This window comes from Phoca vitulina, unplaced genomic scaffold (genome assembly GCF_004348235.1).
Source record: "Phoca vitulina isolate PV1807 unplaced genomic scaffold, GSC_HSeal_1.0 scaffold7, whole genome shotgun sequence".
Taxonomy (NCBI): domain Eukaryota; kingdom Metazoa; phylum Chordata; class Mammalia; order Carnivora; family Phocidae; genus Phoca; species Phoca vitulina.
Window position 1 is genome coordinate 37,445,849 of NW_022589710.1, and position 21,993 is coordinate 37,467,841.

At 37.5% G+C, this 21,993-nt stretch overlaps 1 protein-coding gene across 9 annotated transcripts in view; it reads left to right on the forward strand.

Annotated features, from left to right (window-relative positions):
- The window catches only part of FUT8 (fucosyltransferase 8), a 316,924-nt gene that overhangs the window by 276,686 nt on the left and 18,245 nt on the right, over positions 1 to 21,993 (forward strand). For all 9 annotated transcript variants that reach the window (XM_032405330.1, XM_032405322.1, XM_032405324.1 and 6 more), the window contains one exon: positions 11,763 to 12,009. In XM_032405330.1, coding sequence (XP_032261221.1) covers positions 11,763 to 12,009 — 247 coding nt within the window. The remainder of the gene's footprint in view (positions 1 to 11,762; positions 12,010 to 21,993) is intronic.

The window sequence follows — 21,993 nt, forward strand, 5'->3', positions numbered from 1 at the left end:
AAGGCCAACGAATAGAAAACAGTGACAAATATGGTTTACTTTCATCCAACTATATCAATACTCACTTTACATGTAAGTGGTCTAAAATATACTAATTAGTAGACAGGGACTGTTAGAGTGGATGAAAAAAAGCAAGACAACTACATGGTATTTACAAGAAACCCACTTTAAATATGAAAACACAGGTAGATTAAAAGTAAAGGGATGAGAAAAATACATCATGCTAACACTAATCAAAAGAGAGCTGGAGTAGCTCTATGAATTTCAGACAAAGCAGATTTCAGAGCAAGGAAAATTATTAGCAATAAAGAGAGGCATTATATTATGATAGAAGGTCAATTTGCCAAGAAGCCGTAACTATCCTTAATATGCATGAACCTAACAACAGAGCATAAAAATACATGAGGTAAAAACTAATAGAATTACAAGGATAAGTATAGAGAGTATAGTTGGAGACTTCAACACTACTCTATCAGAAAGTGACAGAACCAGCAGTCAGAAAATCAGTAAAGATATAGTTGAACAGGACAATATCATCAATCAACTGTATCTAAGTGACATGCATAATGTTTATAAGCATTATGTACAGTACCCAACACATGGTCTCAGTAAATGTTAGTATTATTACAAGACAGAGACTCTAGCTTATCTGAGGGTGAAAGACTAAGTTGTTAAATTCTATAGACTGAGGCTGATGTCTACAAGATGGGCCCTGAGCAAGAGTGGAATCAGGTGGCAAAAAGGAGGGTGTTGCTGACCCAAACAGACCCTCCTGTGGCCACAAAGACATGGTATGAATTGCAAGTTTCCCACCTCCTGACATACAGTTGTACTTCCTGCTTTTATTCTTGGCAAATTCCCTTGTATTCTTTTGGTAATTTCCTTTTTATTTGAGCTAATTTGACTAGGTTTCTATTCTTTGCAACCAGTGATCCTTGGCTAAAACAGTTCTCAATAAGTATTTTTTGGTTGTTTGATATTGGTGAGAGGAAATAGTCATGTACAAGATTTGTTCTAACAAAACAACTATGATGTACTAGCTTCAGAACTCCAATATCCTTTATATTGTGAATTTTATATTCTACTCTAACCAAGCAAGCCATCATCAGGCAGAAGTAATATTCTATTCTTCCTCTTATCCTTTTCTGTTTTTATGGTATATCTACCTCTTATCTCCATACTGCAAGGAAAAGAAATAATGGTTTCGTGGTACACAAAGAAAAAGCATCCTTCAGAGCCACAATGTAACATAGTCTTATTATCTGATATATGTAATTTCCTGTGCATTGAAGCCTAAGAAGGGCATTTGGGGGTCATAACACTGATTAATCCAGTTAAGTACTCTGATTTACAGTAGTTCTCAATGACATTTTATAGGAAATATAGTTGTCATCCATGGTGTCATGGTATGAACATTCATATTTTACCTCAAATATCATTTCTGGCTTAAGTTATCTTCTCTTGAGATAGTGAGTTCTGTAAGAATTCTACCTTTTGTGTAAAATTAGACTTTATTTTATTTATTCTTAAACTGCTTCTTTCAAACACCAATGAAAGATCCCTAATTCTAAGATTTGGTGAACACATTCTTGAACACCTTGTTTAAATCTTCTATAATTTTATATGCTTGGAACATATAACTCTCAGTTCTCCTCTTTTAGGATAGACAAGAATCATCCTGTTGTCATTTGGAAGATCTCCATCCCTCTGAATATTATTTCTCTTTGTTCTTGAGATGTAGTAGTTTAACTGAATGAATTTATTAGTGTATAAACACAGTTATGATTGTCCCCTTTCATTTATGTTCAACTAAATGATCTATTGAATTGACTTAAAAATTACTTTGTATCACCTCTTAAAGTCCTTTCTCTGATCTTTTTTAATCTTTTAGAAATTCCACTGACATGAATAAAGTTCGTTATTATAATAAGGCTGAAATTTGTTACTGAAAATATAAAATATTTGTATTTATTTTGTGATTCATTTTGGATAGCATCTGTTATTATATCCCGAATTTTGGATAATATCATCAGAAGTAGAAACTTCAATTTATAAGGTCTTCAGGAGCAAATTGAAATTTGTTCATTTTTACTTATCTATTAATATACCATTTAAGAAATTAAAGGTGGAAATATTTTTTAAAAACACATATTTTAGACTGCAAAATATTTTTGCTTTAATGTTTAATAGTTGAAAATAAGTATGTAGATGAGAGTGGTTTACATGTTTAATAAATCTCTTTATGATAACTTTGCTTTTTAGATTCTTTGTTCTGAAGTAGGCTGTTTCTCTTTCATGGAAGGGCTATTATATAATTATTAGGAAATAAGACTGTCATAGGTTGGCTAATTCATATTCTCTTTACAATCAAATTATGAAGGTATTATTAACTCTTAACCATGAGCTTTAAGTTGACTCAGAAGCACCCTAATTGTTTCATACAAATTATTTAAATTTGAGATAATCTGTCTTTAGCCATTATTTTTGTTTCTTCAGGGATCTCAGTATGAACCCAAAATGACAGTGAATTAAGTTGTTTTGTTTAGCCACAATCTAATTGCTTTGTATGTATATGTGATCAGTGTTTGAAGTTTATGTCCTTTACTTAATATTAAATTCCTTGATCTAGTGCCTGCTGTAGAGAGAGATGTGGACCTTACCCATTGGTGTTACCTTACTCGTACCTGGAGCCCCACCCCTCCCTCCTTTTTAAAAAATTCCATGTAGAGTCATTTTTTTTTTTATGTTATGTTAATCGCCATACATTACATCATTAGTTTTTGATGTAGTGTTCCATGATTCATTGTTTGCGTATAACACCCACTGCTCCATGCAGTACATGCCCTCTTTAATACCCATCACCAGGCTAACCCATCCCCCCACCCCTCTCCCCTCTGGAACCCTCAGTTTGTTTCTCAGAGTCCATAGTCTCTCATGGTTTGTTTCCCCCTCTGTTTTCCCCCCTTCATTCTCCCCTTCCTGCTATCTTCTTTTTTTTTTTTTTTTTTAACATATAATGTATTATTTGTTTCAGAGGTACAGGTCTGTGATTCAACAGTCTTTGTAGAGTCATTCTGCTTTCTGTGAAACTTTAAGGTAATGGAGTAAGGTGGTATAAAACTTCAAATTCTGGAGTCAGAAGGATGTCCGGGTTCAACTCCTGTTTCTGACTCCTAGCTGGGTGACCTTGAACAAGTTACTTAAATTCATCTGTAAAATGGGGATAAGAGAGTACTCACCTCATAAAGACTTCGTGGATTAATTGGGATAATGTATGGAAAAGATTTAGTGTATTACCTGGCATGTAGTTGGTGCTCAATAAATGTCAGCCTTTAATTAAAGTTGCTGACAGGGAGCTGAGGCAGGGAGGCGATGAATGCAGGGGCTATTTTAGAAATGGCTTATAGCATGCATGGGTCATTGAAGAGGAGTAAAGTATATGAAAAGAACAGACTCAGGACCCTCATCCCTGCCAAAATCTTTAGGATTTGGAATAAAGATATGATTATGGTAAAATAGTAGCTTCTGATTTAGAGATTTTACAGGTAAGACTTTGGGGCCTATTGATAGATAACTCTCTGCAGGTTGAAAAATATGTTGCAGATGATGAGAAACCATAGCTAACTGTGGGAGGGGAGTGACAGAAGTATTCCTTGGCAAATTCTGGTCCAGGTTCTCAAGAGGGTTGTGGTGGTGCTGTCCCTGATTTAAGTATAAATGATTAATGTCATAGGAACCATAGTGTGAAGTATCAAATCTGTACAAAGTATAGTCTTTTGTAAGCAGTAACAAGCAAAAGACTACTTCTCTCCATCTCAGACATCTCCTTGCCCTATTTGTCTTTTATCTTCCTCCTTCCGCCCCTTTCCATGCTCTGTTAGTTAAGGTTTCATGCCTTTTGCCTCAGAGTTCTTTCTCTTCCTGTATGGATATCCCCTGCTCTTCCCCCAATTAAACCAAAAAGAGTAAAATATAGCCACTCCTTGAGTAATGTCTTTACAGTATTTACCTCAGCTATGCCACCAGAAACTATAGATTGTAAAGTGTTAGCTCTCTTCACTCTAGAGACGTAACACAACCCAGAAAAGGAGAGAAGGGGAGGGTCAGCTGACTTGGACCAGACTGGTGGCTGCAGTGACAACAGGAGCTGTGGCGTGACACACAGCGCTGTGCCCCGTCCCCCATCTCTTCTTCCGCATTGGAAGCTGAGGCAGCTGGGAGAGAAGACAGATTCTGTAGTCTGAGATGGCAGCACGCTAAAGGTGGAAATGGTGGCAGGGCGACTTTTGGAGCTGCTGGTACTTTATAGGTTGGGTTGGCATATACAACGAGGGAGAGAATCACAGACCTGTACCCCTGAAACAAAACAAAACAAAACAAAAAAAACCAAGGGAGATTTGCTACCCCAATCCTTAGTTTAGTAGGCAAGATGTTTGTTTGGTCAGCAATTTGTGGAGTGCTTTAGCATGGTGATACTGCACTCGATTTGGTTGTCTTCTCTCCTCATAGCTCACAAAAGTCTTAACTGTTAGGATTTTCTTCTTCCAACATGACTATATTTTCATTTTCTTCTCTCATGGGGTAGCCAGAATTTCGAGTTATAATTCTTATGTTTTTAGGGTATTGGGATTGACCTATACCCTATTATCAGGAAACTCAAATTAGGCCTTCCTGATTTAACATTTGAATGATAATTTAGCAGAAAAATCACAAGGAACTGTAAGTCCAACATGAAACTTTATATTCTTAACTCCAGCCAAGTGCTAATCACAAAGGCTGCTATAAAATTCCCCCAAAGCAAAAGGGAACACAGCATGCCAACTGACAGCTCTATCCTGTGAGATCTTGGTGGCCACCAATAGACTCAGTCATCTCTTTCAGGAATCCTCAGGCGATAAAAGGTCCTTCCTCCTTCCTATTTCTTTCAAGGAGAGTGACTTGTGGTGAAGGAGTAAGAGGAATACGAAAGTGGAATTGTGATTTTTTTTTTTTTTTGTAATGAGAATGGGGGAAAGAGAGTTTGGGTTTGGCTCTTTAATAATTTGATATCAAGAAATTAAGCCTTATCTTTCTGCTGCTTTTCATTCCTGTATTTTCTTGTTTTTTCCCTATGAGAAAAGCTATTCTAAAATTCTTTGGGATCCCTTGGATTAGAAGGAGTTTCTAAGTTAGGGAAAAGTACTAAATTATTAAAAAAAAAAACCAAAAAACAAAAACCAGAACACTCTTCCAAATCTCTACATGGAGTTATAGGGCCTATGCAATGTGAGTCATCAGAGAAACTGTTGACACTGTCCCATTTATGAGCAAGCTGTCTATGGACTGTCTGGAATCTTGGCAAAGTAACATATATGTATATAAAAGTTAAAGGACTAAATTTGTTTCAGAAACATGCAGAATGACTGCAGGGAGCCTTCTGTTCAGTGGCATGAAGCAAAAAATCTCTTCGGTCTTTTTTCTTTTGACACTGTCCTGCCTGCCTTACCCTGAACTACGTAACTCACTGAGATATTACATATTTTCCATTAGCCGTTCTTTTAGTCCCATATCCAGTCTGTCAGAATAACATTGAGGTCGGTGAACCATGAGTCTGGTTGCTTTTGCAAGGCATTTCTGTACTAGTAAAAGCAGAAAATACCTCATAAGAATGCTGCACAATCATTCCCATAGTGTGATATGCTAATTCTTAAGAATGTTGCTAACACTGCACTTTGTTTCATATGATTGAATTTAGAACTTTTACTCAATTGGTTGAAGGCTTCAAACTGGCAGTAATAACAGTCTTTTGAGTTGTTGCTTAAGTAGAGCAGTGATGGAATTCTTATGGCAGGCGACAGTTGCTCATTCAAGTTCAAGAAGAAATCTCTATCAGCCGCAGTGGTTGAAAAACAAAAGGAAAGTAGCCCAGCTGTTCACTTTTAATAGTGTATCTTTCCTCCATATTTTAAATGAGAACAGAGCTCAGTCATTAAATGAAGATATAAATATTAATGTCATCATTGTTAAAAATCCTGAAGAATAGACCTCACACATTTATGTGACCTTTTTTTTTATGTCCCATCTTACTGTGTCCAAGTAAAAATCAAGAAAGATCCCCCAGTGCCTCTAGAGGTCTCACCACGGCTAGTTGGCTTTCAGTCTTGATCTCCTTTTACTTGTACCTCCCATACCAAGTCTCAGAGAGTTTAGTAAGAATTTAAGCAGTCATATTTGGCCACACAGTGTTAAAGTATGTAAATCCCAGAAGTCCAGCAAGTCTTTGTAGATCTAATTTAAGCATACAAATTCTTTGCTGTAATACATATTACTAGTTTAGACAACTTACTGTCATTCTATGCTTTCAGTGTAGAACAGAATTTTGGTCAAGTCAATTTAGTGATGATAGGATAGCCAGAGTCACTACCCTTCAGTATGAACATTTGTTGATTATTTTGAAAAGATAAAAGCTGCCCATTATTCTATTGCCTATGGTAAACAGTATGAATAAGATTTACTTGGGGTGTGTATCTTCTGTACTCCTTTGGGAGTATATCTTTGGCTCACTGAAATTGGGAACTTTGATTATTTTTCAAAGAATATGATGTTTTGGCATATAATCTCTTCCTTGACCAAACTCTAGCTAGCTTCTTAAGAATTGTTCAGCAGAATTGATCCCAGGGTAAAGAACTAACATATTTTGAGAATTACTACGTGTCAGGCATTGTGCTTAGCTTTCTCCATGTAATATCTCATCCTTAAAATAACTCAATGAATAAGATACTATAATTAATCCCATTTTACAGATGAAAAAGGTGCTGTTATCAATGCCATTTTCCAGATGAAGAAACTAGGGTGAAATTAAATATAACTTACCCAAAGTCACGCAACTGTTACGTGATAGAGTATTTGAACATGAGTTTTTGTCATTCCAAAGCCCATACTTGTAATCACTATGCACTGTAGTCACGATGCTGTGTGAATAGGCATTTGCTTTACCATATTTGTTTGATGTCTCTCCCTTGGTCCAGCCTCATGTAGGGCCGTGAGTCTCAGCAGTGGGCACACTCTTTGGAAAGGCTCTTGGATATGATGGCATTTACCAGCTCTAACCATTCAAGGAAACCCTTAGGGAATTAAAATCTCGTTCTACACATCTGTACCTATTTGAGGGAAGTCGACATAATGTGGATATTGAAGGAAATCTCCTTAGGAATCTTGAGACCAGAAAGCAGATAGCTTTTTTGGTTCAGAATTACCAAAGTGTTGCTTATAATTCCCTCCTCCTCCCAAGTGAAATTTAAGTTGCAGATAGTGATGTTTTATTGGAGATTTTTCCCAACTGGCAACCCTATTCCAGACCTCTTTATTTTGACCATTCTGGCTATATGAATTCTGTCTTCAGGAGATTTTCTCCTCTTAAGTTCTGTTTCTCTCACAAGTCAGAGTGATACAGTCACTGAGTGGCAACTGAAGAAAGAAGATAGTAAATGCAGAAGAAATCTCATGGACTGGGACCCCACATCTTTTCCGCCCTTGAAACATTTTTCATCATAGCAGAACCTATTCATTCATGGTAGATGTTAAGACCTTTCTGTTGAATCTACTAATGATTAATAATTCTAATTGACTAATTCCTGGGCTAGTGTCTCCGTCTTATGGCACATGGAATGATAACAGAATAATGCTTTAAAAAATGGGGTTGCTATGAATTGAGCAGCAGGGAAAAGGGCTTCTCTAGAGATACTTGCCTGCAGCTGTGGAGATCCTCCCTGTCAAAGAGCTAACTATGCTACTGGCAGAGGGCTGTAAGTATACTAACAAGCCTATTGAGTCCTCCCTGCCTTTAGCAAAGAGAATGACCTTACAAAACAAAATTAGCAACAGGAAGAGGTAGTCTTGAAAATGAGTCTGAAATAATTAATAATGACCATATCAGTTCAAGTTGAAGTAGGCAGTCAATTGTGTAATACCTAGGCTAGTTTGCTCTGATTCTTTCCAAATGCATAGTGCTGACTTTTGTATGACTTATACATATAAAACATTCTCTTGCTGGAAGGTTGATGCAGTGGTACTTTTTTTTTTTTTTTCAACACTAAATAAAGTCTTAATAGAATGGCAGGGCACTCTTGATTGATCAAAAGGGGACATACTTAAATGCTTGAAATACATAGGTTCCAGAAAGCAGAATGTAATATAAGTAATGCAGTAAACACTAGATAGAGTCTAATCCTGGCCCTTTATTAGCCTTATTACCTTTGAGAAATTTACTTAACCTCTCTAGTTTATTTCCTCTGTAAAATGAGGGAGTTTAAGTAAATCTGTGTTTCCCAAACTCTGAACCTACCACAGATTACTAGAGATTAATTTAAGTGGCATATGAGACAATTTCAGACAATTTCCTGATAAAAGATTAAAATAAACGTTGAATCGCATAGTTGAGAAAGTTACTTCTTTTTCAGTCTTTCTAATTATGTCAGGCAAATTCTCAATTTGATATCAAGATATCTTTAATAGTTCTTTAACACTGGATAATTGTTTGGGGGTAGAGATGGGTAAGAATAGGTACTGGGAATCCTCTATTCCTCAAGAGTTTGTTTTTTTTTTTTAATTTTATTTTATTATGTTATGTTAGTCACCATACAGTACATCATTAGTTTTTCATGTAGTGTTCCATGATTCATTGCGTTTAACACCCAGTGCTCCATTCAATATGTGGTGGGGGGTGGGAGGGATGGGGTATCTGGGTGATGGACATTGGGGAGGGTATGTGCTAAGGTGAGCACTGTGAATTGTGTAACACTGTTGAATCACAGTCCTCAAGAGTTTCTATAGAAGAGAAATGAATTCCATTCCTTCAAGGGGAAAGTACTGAAGTGCTTTTTTGCTTCTTTCTGTCTACCATTTCCCTTCCACTTGGAAGGAAAGTAGTATACAACTGGTGAGTTTAGGAGGAGGAACCAAATGTGTGAGGCACAGCCCTTTCTGGCTTCTCTCATGGTACAGCCCCCTCTCAGAAGGCATGCTCCTCCTCCTCCCCTGTGTAGTAGGCCATGGTTGACAAACTCTGCCTAGGGCTGGGTGGGAACTATTAGGAAACCCATAAGGCCAAAAATCCAAAATAAAGAACCACATTCTGTAGTTTATCCTTATAGTAATCAAGCTGATACTTTGATTGCCATTTTATTCTTCTCTGTTTCTCATTTGGTTTTAAACTCCTAGGAGATGTAAGGGAAAAAGCAGTTAGACCCCTTTAACGTCGCTGATAATCTTTTTAAATAGAAATCTGGCTTGGGCTCAGAACCCTTCACAGGGAATAGTATCTATATAGAATTTAATAATATGGTTTTGTTTTCAGTGAAGTTACTTAGTTGCCATCTTTAAAATAAATTCATGCAAGTTTTAAAATGAATTTTTAAAACATTAAACAGTACAGATAGTGCATAGATATGGTAAAAATTATAAAGTTCGTACATAAACGACTAAAGTTTAGAAAACACTGAACAAAATTACCTCTAGGATCTGTTCCAGATTCAAATTCTTTTGAATATGTAGACCAGTGGAATAAAAAATGTTAGGTGGTAAACCAAGTTAAAAAAGGAACCTTCTTACATAACATATGTACTATGTTATTTTCATTTATTTTGAAATATATTATTATTGAGGAAGCTAAACTTTTATTTTTTATATAAATGAAAATGATAAATTTGTAATATTTTACTAGGCAGTTGAGTATTGATATCTTTTTGATAGCATGTTTTTTGGTGATGATATTTTGTTTTATTTTGTTTATTTTTCTTTCACTGAAAGCAGTTCTGGGAGAGGTTTTTGAACTAGAAATCTTGGAATGCAAGAACCATGTTATCATTGTATACTCTGCCTCATACAGTGTTTGGAATATAGCAGCGTTCAATAAATATTTGAACTGAATGAATGAATGAACAAAGAATCAACAAAAATAAACCGAATTCTCTGTCTTGAAGGTATAGGCATAGTTTTCATTTATATCTGAAAGCTGTCAATAGGACTAGCTGTAAGAAAGCTGAGGCCTTGGAGCAATCAGAAAGGGTAATACTTCTATATAAGTGAAAGAGGGAGCTAGTTACACAGAGCATTTAGAATAACCTTGTTAGGAAGAAATCACAAAAGGAAGGTAGCCCTATTAATTTTGCTTTTGTTTATGGTCATATAGGAGAGGCTAGATTTTTTCCTTTCTTTCTCTCTTTTTTATAAAAAAACTGTTTTCCCTTCCTTTTTTTCTCTCTCATTCATGTACTACATCTCTTATCATGTCCATACCAGTTTCCTTTGCCTTAGGGAGATTATTAGAGCTTAATTTAAAATGTAGCTCACTCTTTCCCCATACACTCTTAATTAGTTTCTCATCTGATAGAGGTGCCCGCCCCTTTCTTTCTTTCTTTCTTCCTTTTTTTTTTTTTTTTTTGGTGCCCACCTCTTAACTGGCACCCTAGATGAACTGCAATCTGGTAAATTTTTTTATTGCCATTTATTCGTGCAACAAATGTCATGTTTCAAGGGCTTTGTTCTAAGAATACTGAAATGAATCTTACATATCAGAGAGAATATTAACCAGACATTTTTAATTTTTAGTTAGGCCAACTGACTTTCTAATAATCATGCAGTTGGTTTGAGTGATTACTTTCCCAGGTCATGTAATTTACCTTAAAACATTTTGCATATATGCAAAAAAAAAACAACAACAACAACAATTTGAGGACTGTGTTCCATTCTGGTAAATACATTTTAAATGTATTCTAGGTTTATTCTCTACAAATGCATCCTTTTTTTAATGGTCCAGTGATAAACTGTGATTCTAATTCATTATGCACAATGACAACATCTTAAGTGGAGTCATTTTGTATGTTCGGGTTCATATTTTCTGTTATTGAAATTTAAATCAGTACATTTTATATTTGTGAAATTTCTGTGCCTGATGTCTTTGTGTCTTCTAGTTATTACTATGTGGTCTTCAATACATAAACTCTAAAGTCACTGGCTTATCCCATTTTGGGATGTTCATCTCATTGCCTTATAAAATTGATAGAACAGCAATAACATTAATGATATAGAAGTTGGTTCTGAAACTAATCATCATCTACAAAAATTAGTATCTAATCTCTGTTCTAACTTTAAATTAATATCCAGGTAAACAGTCAACATAGATTATATTATTATCATAATTGAAAATATAATAGATAATTTGGCCAAGAAAAAAGAAGACTTTAGAATTATCTGTGTTTTTTTTTCTTTAAAAGATATAACTGCTTGGTTTATAATTATAATCTTTAGGTATCTCTAGTATCATTCTGCTCTGTCATGAAAGTAATGCAAAAGCCATTGGCTATAATGACAATCTGGAAGTTTTGAGAACGCTTTATTGTCTAGTTCACAAACAATTAAAAAAACAGAACTTTGCCTCGCTGGCTGTGTTCACTAGCAATACGGTTATTCTCTGATTAGATACTTTGAGTGCTGGATACATCCTTATCTGGGGTATGAGGTGTTTATATGGCAGCTATGTTATGACAGGAAAAAAAGAAAAAACGCCATGGGCTTGAGAGGCAGACCAACCTAAATGTGAAATTTAGCTCTGTCACTTCTGTGCTAGTACCTTAGGCAAGTGACTTAACTGCCTCTGTAAAGTGAGAGTTATAATACTGCTTTAGAGTTGCTCTGAGGATGAAAGCATCCAGAGTGAGTTCTTCTTAAATGGTAACTGTATGAGGAAAGCAGTATGGTGATGATACGTTTTGATATTCTCACAGGTGAAGTAAAGGACAAAAATGTTCAGGTGGTTGAGCTCCCCATTGTAGACAGTCTTCATCCTCGTCCACCATATTTACCCCTGGCGGTACCAGAAGACCTTGCAGATCGGCTCGTACGAGTCCACGGTGATCCTGCAGTGTGGTGGGTGTCCCAGTTTGTCAAATACTTGATCCGCCCACAACCTTGGCTGGAAAAGGAAATAGAAGAGGCTACCAAGAAGCTTGGCTTCAAACATCCAGTTATTGGGTAAGAATCTGATATATTCCTCATAAAGTGATATGTAGTAGCAGAGATATGTATAGTTTACAATATACTGTAAACTTTATGATACATAGTTTAATTTGCAGAGCCCCACCCAAAAACAGATGTTCCAGTTTACCTTAGGTCACAGGGAGATCATTTTTCCTTTGTTCACTTAGACCAGCTGAGTCATCATACTTTGTTACCTTCATTCACTTATTTATTCATTCAACAAATATATTAAACCCATATTTCTGAATTAAACCCTGTCTCCTGGGGAAGCTAGCAAAATTTTATTTTATTGAGAGTATTTTGGATGTTATACATGACTCCTGTCTTATCCTAACAAGGCCATGAGATGAAGCTGTCGCATTTATAGCTTTTCTATTGTACTTTTTTTAGGCTTCATTAATTACCACTGGTGATTATTTTGCATTTTTTGATGTTCTGTTTTCTTTTCTGTCCTGGAAGCTATTTTTGAGAATAAGAGGACTATTTATAGTGTAAGATAATGTTAAAATTATTATTTAAAATTATCTCTTGGCCCACTTGGGAATTATCATGTACATATGCAATGAGTCTCATGCTTATGTTCAGGGAGATGTATCAGGAAATCCTATGACCAAGAAGAATCCAAAGAAGCATCTTTGCTCCTAAGTATGTGCTCCTGTACACATACATAAAAAAGTTATGGGAAGAGGAATTTTCCTGAGTCCCAGTGCCAGATTTCATACCTTGGGAAAATTTTCTTTGCCTAATGGAAAGAATACTGGACTGAGACTTAAGTGACCTGGCCAGTATCCCTGGCTTTTTCCTAATTCTGGACCAAGTAACTTATTAATGGTATTGGGCTTTGATGTTTCCATTTGTAAAATAGGGAAGGTAATACCTGCCCTAAAAGTGATGATGTGATAAGGAGGATAAAAAGATTTTAGTTCAGTGGGAAAAAAAAGTACTGTAAAATATTACTACCTTTCAGAGAAACTGATGCTAAAATAATTCCTGAAAATAAACTTGTAAGCTAGGCTGTGGCATTCTGTAGCTTATACTGTTTGTAATAAAGTCAGCTATTGAGTAATATTAATACATGTGTTGATTCATTCACTTATTTGCAGAACATTTATTGAATACCTACTACTGTGAGGGACAGAGATTTTTTTTTCTTAATGGCTTCTTCTAGCTTATTATAGTCTATTGGAAAAGAGACATGCACAGCTAACATTATATGGGTAGAATGTGATAAATACCCTGAGAGGTATTTATGAGAGGTCAGGGAAGAAGAAATTGTACTTCCATCTGGATCAGGAAAGTCTTCATAGATTCAGTGTTTGAACAGGATCTTGAAAGATAACAGTATAGTAATTAAATTACCAAAATACCTTCAACTACATTATCTCATTGATCCTATAACACAGTTCTGTGAAGTGGGCAGAGGTAATCATTTCACAGGTAAGGAAATTAAAGGAAAGAAAATTTCTGCCCAAAGTTCCAGAGTTAATAAAGGCAAAACCAGGACTTAGACCATCTTAACTTTGCTTGGAAGCTTTCCTGCAGACCAGAAAGCTACCCTAATTGTCCATGGACCATCCATCATATTAAGAGTTGGCCAAATATAGAAAATTGAAGTACCACAGATAATTATTTGTACATTGAGGTAGTGTGCTGTAATGAAAGAGAAGGACACTAGAATTCAAGAATCTGGGGGTACCATCTAACTTCTACCACTAACAAATTATGTGACTTTGGGTAATGTACTTGATCATTCTGGGTCTTCATTGATTGCCACTCTTTCCTTGTTTAAAACTGAAAAAACTAAGTTAGATGGTATCTAAGGTTTCTATTCACATATTACTAAACAATTAGATTTTTGTGTCCACCCAACATTCATTCATTTATTCATTGTATTTGGTGCTGTTGGAAATAAATAAAATCAGATTCCCCACCCCGAAAGAGCTTGATATCTAATACAGATGACCATTGAACAATGCAGGGTTAGGACTGCTCACCCCCCCATGCAGTTGAAAATCCATGTATAACTTTTGACTCCTCCAAAACTTAACTACTAATAAATAGCCTTCTGTTGGCTGGAAGCCTTACCAATAACATAAATAGTCGATTAACACTTATTTTTTATGCTATATGTATTATATACTGTATTCTTACAATAAAGTAAGCTAGAGAAAAGAAGGTGTTATTAGAAAACCATAAGGAAGAGAAAATACATTACATTTACAGTACCATACTATAAAAAGTCTGTGTACAAGTGGACCCACACCGTTCACACCTACGTTGTTGAAGGGGCAGCTGTAGTGAAAGGCAAGTATACAACTTTTACTTTGGTGACAACTAGGTTGAAATGTATGTGAGAGAAACCAGCTTCCCTTTGCCTTATGTTTTCTTTATATGTCTTCATATTTTTCACTGATAATGTCTTCAGAAGCATCAGTTTCCTTAACTATCTGATGAAAGACTTACATTAAATTAAAATGACTTCTAATACCTTTCACAGGCCTGATATCCTGATTCTTCCATAAAGACCATCATGCTCCTCTCTCACATTCTTGATTCAGGCCTAATTTCAGGAGTACTTGGAGAATTGAGAAAATTGATGAGTAGTACTCTGCCACTACCTCAGATGCTCCTCTTGCTTTGATTCTTCCTCTGTTATTACAGCTCTTATTTGTTTTTATTTTCATTTTCATTTTCATATGTCCCACCCCACATCTTCCCTTGTCTTAGTCTTCATATGTATAGAAGTTACTGATCCCCATTTTATTTATTTTTAAAGATTCTATTTATTTGAGAGAGACTGCATGAGCGGGGAGGGAAGGGCAGAGGGAGAGGGAAAGCAGACTCGACAAGGACCCTGGGATCATGACCTGAGCCACCCAGGCACCCCTGATCCCTATTTTAAATGCTAGAGCTAAAGAAAGTACATGGTGAAATTATGAGTAACAAATAGTGCTTCTTCTCATGAAGCTTTTCATTGAAATTCAGTGGAATTGTTCTTTCTATCCCACTTCATCTCTATGGAGCACAGTGAACAATTCCAGTTTCATGACAGAAGCAGTGATTAAGAAGGATGTGGGAAGGGGGGGGGCGGGGCAAGATGGCGGAGGAGTAGGAGACCTGGATTTCGTCTGGTCCCAGGAATTCAGCTGGATAGGGATCAAACCATTCTGAACACCTACGAACTCAACAGGAGATCGAAGAAAAGAATAGCAACAACTCTCTCAACAGAAAAGCGACCACTTTCTGGAAGGTAGGACGTGCGGAGAAGTGAATCCGAGGTGATATTCGGGAGGATGGACGGCGGGGGAGGGGGCCTCCAACTGCCGCTTCTGGCAAGTGATAGAGCAGCGGAGCACAAAATCGGAACTTTTAGAAGTTGACTCCGCTGAGGGACATCACTCCAGTGGCTAAACGGGGTGGAACCCTCGTGGGACAGTGTGGTTTCAGGATCCTCGGGGTCACAGAAAGACCGGGGGTCCCTGAGTGCAGCAGAGCTCCCAGGTATCGGAGCAGGGAAGCCGGCTGCAGAGATGGAGCCGAGGCATGGGCTCTCAGCTCGGGGTTGCCATAAACTGTGATCCGTGGCACTGTCGGGCCACCGCTCTTCCAGGAGGGACCCAACAAGCAACAGATCCGGGGAGACTCCCCTTCCTCCCCCGGGAGGAGCGGTGTGGGAGCGCACCGCAGGGATCTGCTGGGTTTGGAGACACCACACCGAGTTGGGTGCCAGAGATAGAAACGCTTGGTCACAGGCCGGGTGAGTCCGGAGTGCGGCCGGAGACTGGGGAGACGGGAGTGATTGACTGCTTTTCTCTGGGGTCTCACTGAGGAGCGGGGCCCCAAGTTCTCGGCTCCTCCGGGGCAGAGATTCAAGGCCGCCATTTTCACTCTCAGCCTCCAAAGCTGTACAGAAAGCTTGCAGGGGACAAAAGCTCCCGAGAGCAAACCCGAGCAGATTACTCAGCCCAGACTGGGCAAGGGTGGGGCAATTCCACCTCCAGCAAAGACATTTGGGAACCACAGCAACAGGCCCCTCCCCCAGAAGATCAGCGAGAACAGCCAGCCAAGACCAAGTTTACCAATCAATGAGAACGGCAGAACTCCAGCGCTAGGGGAATAATGCACATAGAATCCATGGCTTTTTTACCATGATTGTTTAGTCTTTCAGAGTTAATTTTTTTTTTTAACTGTCTTTTTTTTTTTTAATTTTTCTTTTTCCCTTTTTCAACCAACGTCTTATCAATCCCTTTTTTAAAAAACATTTTTATTTTTCATTTTTAGAGTCATATTCTATCCCTTCATAATAGTTACCCTTATTTTTGGCATATATATATAAGTTCTCTCTTTAAAATTTTGAGATACAGTTTCTTCTAACAAAATATACCCTAAATATACCCTAAATCTCTAGTGTATGGCTTTATTCTAGTCTCCTGCCTGATCACATTCTCTCCCTTTTTTTTCCTTTTTTTTTTTAAACCCTCTTCTTTCTCTTTTCTTTTTTTTTTTTTTTTTTTTTTAGATTTTATTTATTTGCGAGAGAGACAATGAGAGACAGAGAGCATGAGAGGGAGGAGGGTCAGAGGGAGAAGCAGACTCCCCGCTGAGCAGGGAGCCTGATGTGGGACTCGATCCCGGGACTCCAGGATCATGACCTGAGCCGAAGGCAGTCGCTTAACCAACTGAGCCACCCAGGCGCCCCCTCTTCTTTCTCTTTTCAAACAACTTCTTATCAATTCCTTTTATAAAATTTTTTGTAATTTTCATCTTTACAGTCATATTCCATCCCTTCATCATATCAACCCTTATTTTTGTACATATGTAAGTTTTTCTTTCTTTAAAATTTTGGGAGGCACTTTCTTCTAACAAACCAAAATACACCCAAAATCTAGTGTGTGGCACTGATCTATGCACCAGCCTGATCATGTTTGATCATATTCTGTTTTTTTTTGTTTTGTTCTGTTTTTGTTTGTTTTTATCTTTTTCTTTTTCTTTTCCTTTTTTTTTTTCTTTTTCTCTTTTCTTTCTTTCCCTTTCTTTCCCCCTGGTTTCAGGTCTTTTCTGATTTGTTTAGAGTATATTTTCTGGGGACGTTGTTACCCTGTTAGCATTTTGTTCTCTCATTCATCTATTCTCCTCTGGACAAAATGACAAGATGGAAAAAATCACCTCAACAAAAAGAACAAGAGGTAGTACCGACTGCCAGGGACCTACTCAATACGGACATTAGTACGATGTCGGGTCTAGAGTTCAGAATCATCACTTTAAAGATACTAGCTAGGCTTGAAAAAAGCATGGAAGTTATTAGAGAAACCCTTTCTGGAGAAATAAAAGAACTAAAATCTAACCAAGTCGAAATCAAAAAGGCTATTAATGAGGTGCAATAAAAAATGGGGGCACTAACTGCTAGGATAAGTGAGGCAGAAGAGAGAATCAGTGATATAGAAGACCAAATGATGGAAAATAAAGAAGCTGAGAAAAAGAGAGAGAAACAACTACTGGTTCACGAGGGCAGAATCTGAGAGATAAGCGATACCATAAGATGAAACAACATTAGAATAATTGGGATCCCAGAAGAAGAAGAAAGAGAGAGAGGGGCAGAAGGTATATTGGAGCAAATTATAGCAGAGAACTTCCCTAATTTGGGGAAGGAAACAGGCATCAAACCCAGGAAGCACAGAGAACCCCTCTCAAAATCAATAAACATAGGTCAACACCCCAACATCTAATAGTAAAACTTACGAGTCTCAGAGACAAAGAGAAAATCTTGAAAGCAGCTTGGGACAAGAGATATGTAACCTACAATGGTAGAAACATTAGATTGGCAACAGACCTATCCACAGAGACCTGGCAGGCCAGAAAGGACTGGCATGATATATTCAGAGCACTAAATGAGAAAAATATGCAGCCAAGAATACTATATCCAGCTAGGCTGTCATTGAAAATAGAAGGAGAGATAAAAAGCTTCCAGGACAAACAAAAACTAAAGTAATTTGCAAACACGAAACCAGCCCTACAAGAAATATTGAAAGGGGTCCTCTAAGCAAAGAGAGAGCCTAAAAGCAACATAGACTAGAAAGGAACACAGACAATATACAGTAACAGTCACCTTACAGGCAATACAATGGCACTAAATTCATATCTTTCAATAGTTACCCTGAATGTAAATGGACTAAATGCCCCAATCAAAAGACACGGGCTATCAGATTGGGTTAAAAAACAAGACCCATTGATATGCTGTCTGCAAGAGACTCATTTTAGACCCAAAGACAGCCCCAGACTGAAAGTGAGGGGGTGGAAAACCATTTACCATGTGAATGGACACCAAAAGAAAGCTGGGGTGGCAATCCTTATATCAGACAAATTAGATTTTAAACCAAAGACTGTAATAAGAGATGAGGAAGGACACTATATCCTACTTAAAGGGTCTATCCAACAAGAAGATCTAACAACTGTAAATATCTATGCCCCTAACATGGGAGCAGCCAATTATATAAGGCAATTAATAACAAAAGCAAAGAAACACATTGACAGCAATACAATAATAGTGGGGGACTTTAACACCCCTCTCACTGAAATGGACAGGTCATCTAAGCAAAAGATCAACAAGGAAATAAAGACTTTAAATGACACACTGGACCAAATGGACTTCACAGACATATTCAGAACATTCCATCCCAAAGCAACAGAATACACATTCTTCTCTAGTGCCCATGGAACATTCTCCAGAATCAATCACATCCTAGGTCATAAATCAGGTCTCAACCAGTACCAAAAGATTGAAATCATTCCCTGCCTATTTTCAGACCACAATGCTTTGAAACTAGAACTCAATCACAAGAGGAAAGTCAGAAAGAACTCAAATACATGGAGGCTAAAGAGCATCCTACTAAAGAATGAATGGGTCAACCAGGAAATTAAAGAAGAATTTAAAAAATTCATGGAAACCAATGAAAATGAAAACACAACAGTTCAAAATCTTTGGGATGCAGCAAAGGCAGTCCTAAGAGGAAAGTACATAGCAATACTAGCCTTTCTTAAGAAATAAGAAAGGTCTCAACACAAGCTAACCCTACACCTAAAGGAGCTGGAGAAAGAACAGCAAATAAAGCCTAAACCCAGCAGGAGAAAACAAACAATAAAGATCAGAGCAGAAATCAATGAAAGAGAAACTAAAAGAACAGTAGAACAGATCAACGAAACTAGGAGCTGGTTCTTTGAAAGAATTAACAAGATTGATAAACCCCTGGCCAGACTTATCAAAAAGAAAAGAGAAGTGACCCAAATCAACAAAATCATTAATGAAAGAGGACAGATCACAACCAACACCAAAGAAATACAATTATAAGAACATATTATGAGCAACTCTATGCCCGCAAATTAGATAACCTGGAAGAAATGGATGCATTCTTAGAGATGTATCAACTACCAAAACTGAACCAGGAAGAAATAGAAAACCTGAACAGACCTGTAACCACTAAGGAAATTGAAGCAGTCATCAAAAATCTCCCAACAAACAAAAGCCCAGGGTCAGATGGCTTCCCAGGGGAATTCTACCAAACATTTAAAGAAGAATTAATACATATTCTTCTGAAACTGTTCCAAAAAATAGAAATGGAAGGAAAACTTCCAAACTCATTTTATGAGGCCACCATGACCTTGATCCCCAAACCAGACAAAGACCCCATCAAAAAGGAGAATTACAGACCAATATCCTTGATGAACGTGGATGCAAAAATTCTCACCAAAATACTAGTCAATAGGATACAACAGTACATTAAAAGGATTATTCACCACAACCAAGTGGGATTTATCCCTGGGCTGCAAGGTTGGTTCAACATCCGCAAATCAATCAACATGATACAATACATTAACAAAAGAAAGAACAAGAATCATATGATCTTCTCAATAGATGCAGAAAAAGCATTTGACAAAGTACAGCATCCGTACTTGATCAAAACTCTTCAGAGTATAGGGATAGAGGGTACATACCTCAATATCATAAAAGCCATCTATGAAAAACCTACAGTGAATATCATTCTCAATATGGAAAAACTGAGAGCTTTCCCCCTAAGGTCAGGAATGCAGCAGGGATGTCCACTATCACCACTGCTATTCAACATAGTACTAGATTCTAACCACAGCAATCAGACAACAAAAAGAAATAAAAGGCATCCAAATCGGCAAAGAAGAAGTCAAACTCTCACTCTTTGCAGATGATATGATACTTTATGTGGAAAACCCAAAAGACTCTACCCCAAAACTGCTAGAACTCATACAGGAATTCAGTAAAGTGGCAGGATATAAAATCAATGCACAGAACTCAGTGGCATTCCTATACACCAACAACAAGACAGAAGAAAGAGAAATTAAGGAGTCGATTCCATTTACAGTTGCACCCAAAACCATAAGATACCTAGGAATAAATCTAACCAAAGAGGCAAAGGATCTGTACTCAGAAAACTATAAAATACTCATGAAAGAAATTGAGGAAGGCACAAAGAAATGGAAAAACGTTCCATGCTCATGGATTGGAAGAACAAATATTGTGAAGATGTCAATGCTACCTAGAGCAATCTACACATTCAATGCAATCCCCATCAAAATACCATCCACTTTTTTTCAAAGAAATGGAACAAAGAATCCTAAAATTTGTATGGAACCAGAAAAGACCCCAAATAGCCAGAGGAATGTTGAAAAAGAAAAGCAAAGCTGGTGGCATCACAATTCCGGACTTCCAGCTCTATTACAAAGCTGTCATCATCAAGACAGTATGGTACTGGCACAGACACATAGATCAGTGGAACAGAATAGAGAGCCCAGAAATGGACCCTCAACTCTATGGTCAACTAATCTTCGACAAAGCAGGAAAGAATGTCCAATGGAAAAAAGACAGTCTCTTCAACAGATGGTGTTGGGAAAATTGGACAGCCACATGCAGAAGAATGAAACTGGACCATTTCCTTACACCACACACAAAAATAGACTCCAAATGGTTGAAAGACCTAAATGTGAGACAGGAGTCCATCAAAATCCTAAAGGAGAACACAGGCAGCAACATCTTCGACCTCAGCTGCAGCAACTTGTTCCTAGAAACATCGCCAAAGGCAAGGGAAGCAAGGGCAAAAATGAACTATTGGGACTTCATCAAGGTAAAAAACTTTTGCACAGCAAAGGGAACAGTCAACAAAACCAAAAGACAACTGACAGAATGGGAGAAGATATTTGCAAATGACATATCAGATAAAGGGCTAGTATCCAAAATCTATAAAGAACTCATCAAACTCAACACCCAAAGAACAAAGAATCCAATCAAGAAATGGGCAGAAGACATGAACAGACATTTTTGCAAAGAAGACATCCAAATGGTCAACAGACACATGAAAAAGTGCTCAACATCGCTCGGCATCAGGGAAATCCAAATCAAAACCTCAATGAGATAGCACCTCACACCAGTCAGAATGGCTAAAATTAACAAGTCAGGAAATGACAAATGTTTTGCGGGGATGCGGAGAAAGGGGAACCCTCTTACACCGTTCATGGGAAGGCAAGCTGGTGCAACCACTCTGGAAAACAGTATGGAGGTTCTTCAAAATGTTGAAAATAGAGCTACCATACGATCCAGCAATTGCACTACTGGGTATTTACCCCAAAGATACAAATGTAGGGATCCGAAGGGGTACGTGCACCCTGATGTTTATAGCAGCAATGTCCACAATAGCCAAACTATGGAAAGAGCCAAGATGTCCATCAACAGATGAATGGATAAAGAAGAGGTGGTATATATATATATATACAATGGAATATTATGCAGCCATCAAAAGGAATGAGATCTTACCATTTGCAACGATGTGGATGGAACTGGAGGGTGTTATGCTGAGCAAAATAAGTCAATCAGAGAAAGACATGTATCATATGACCTCACTGATATGAGGAATTCTTAATCTCAGGAAACAAACTGAGGGTTGCTGGAGTGGGGGG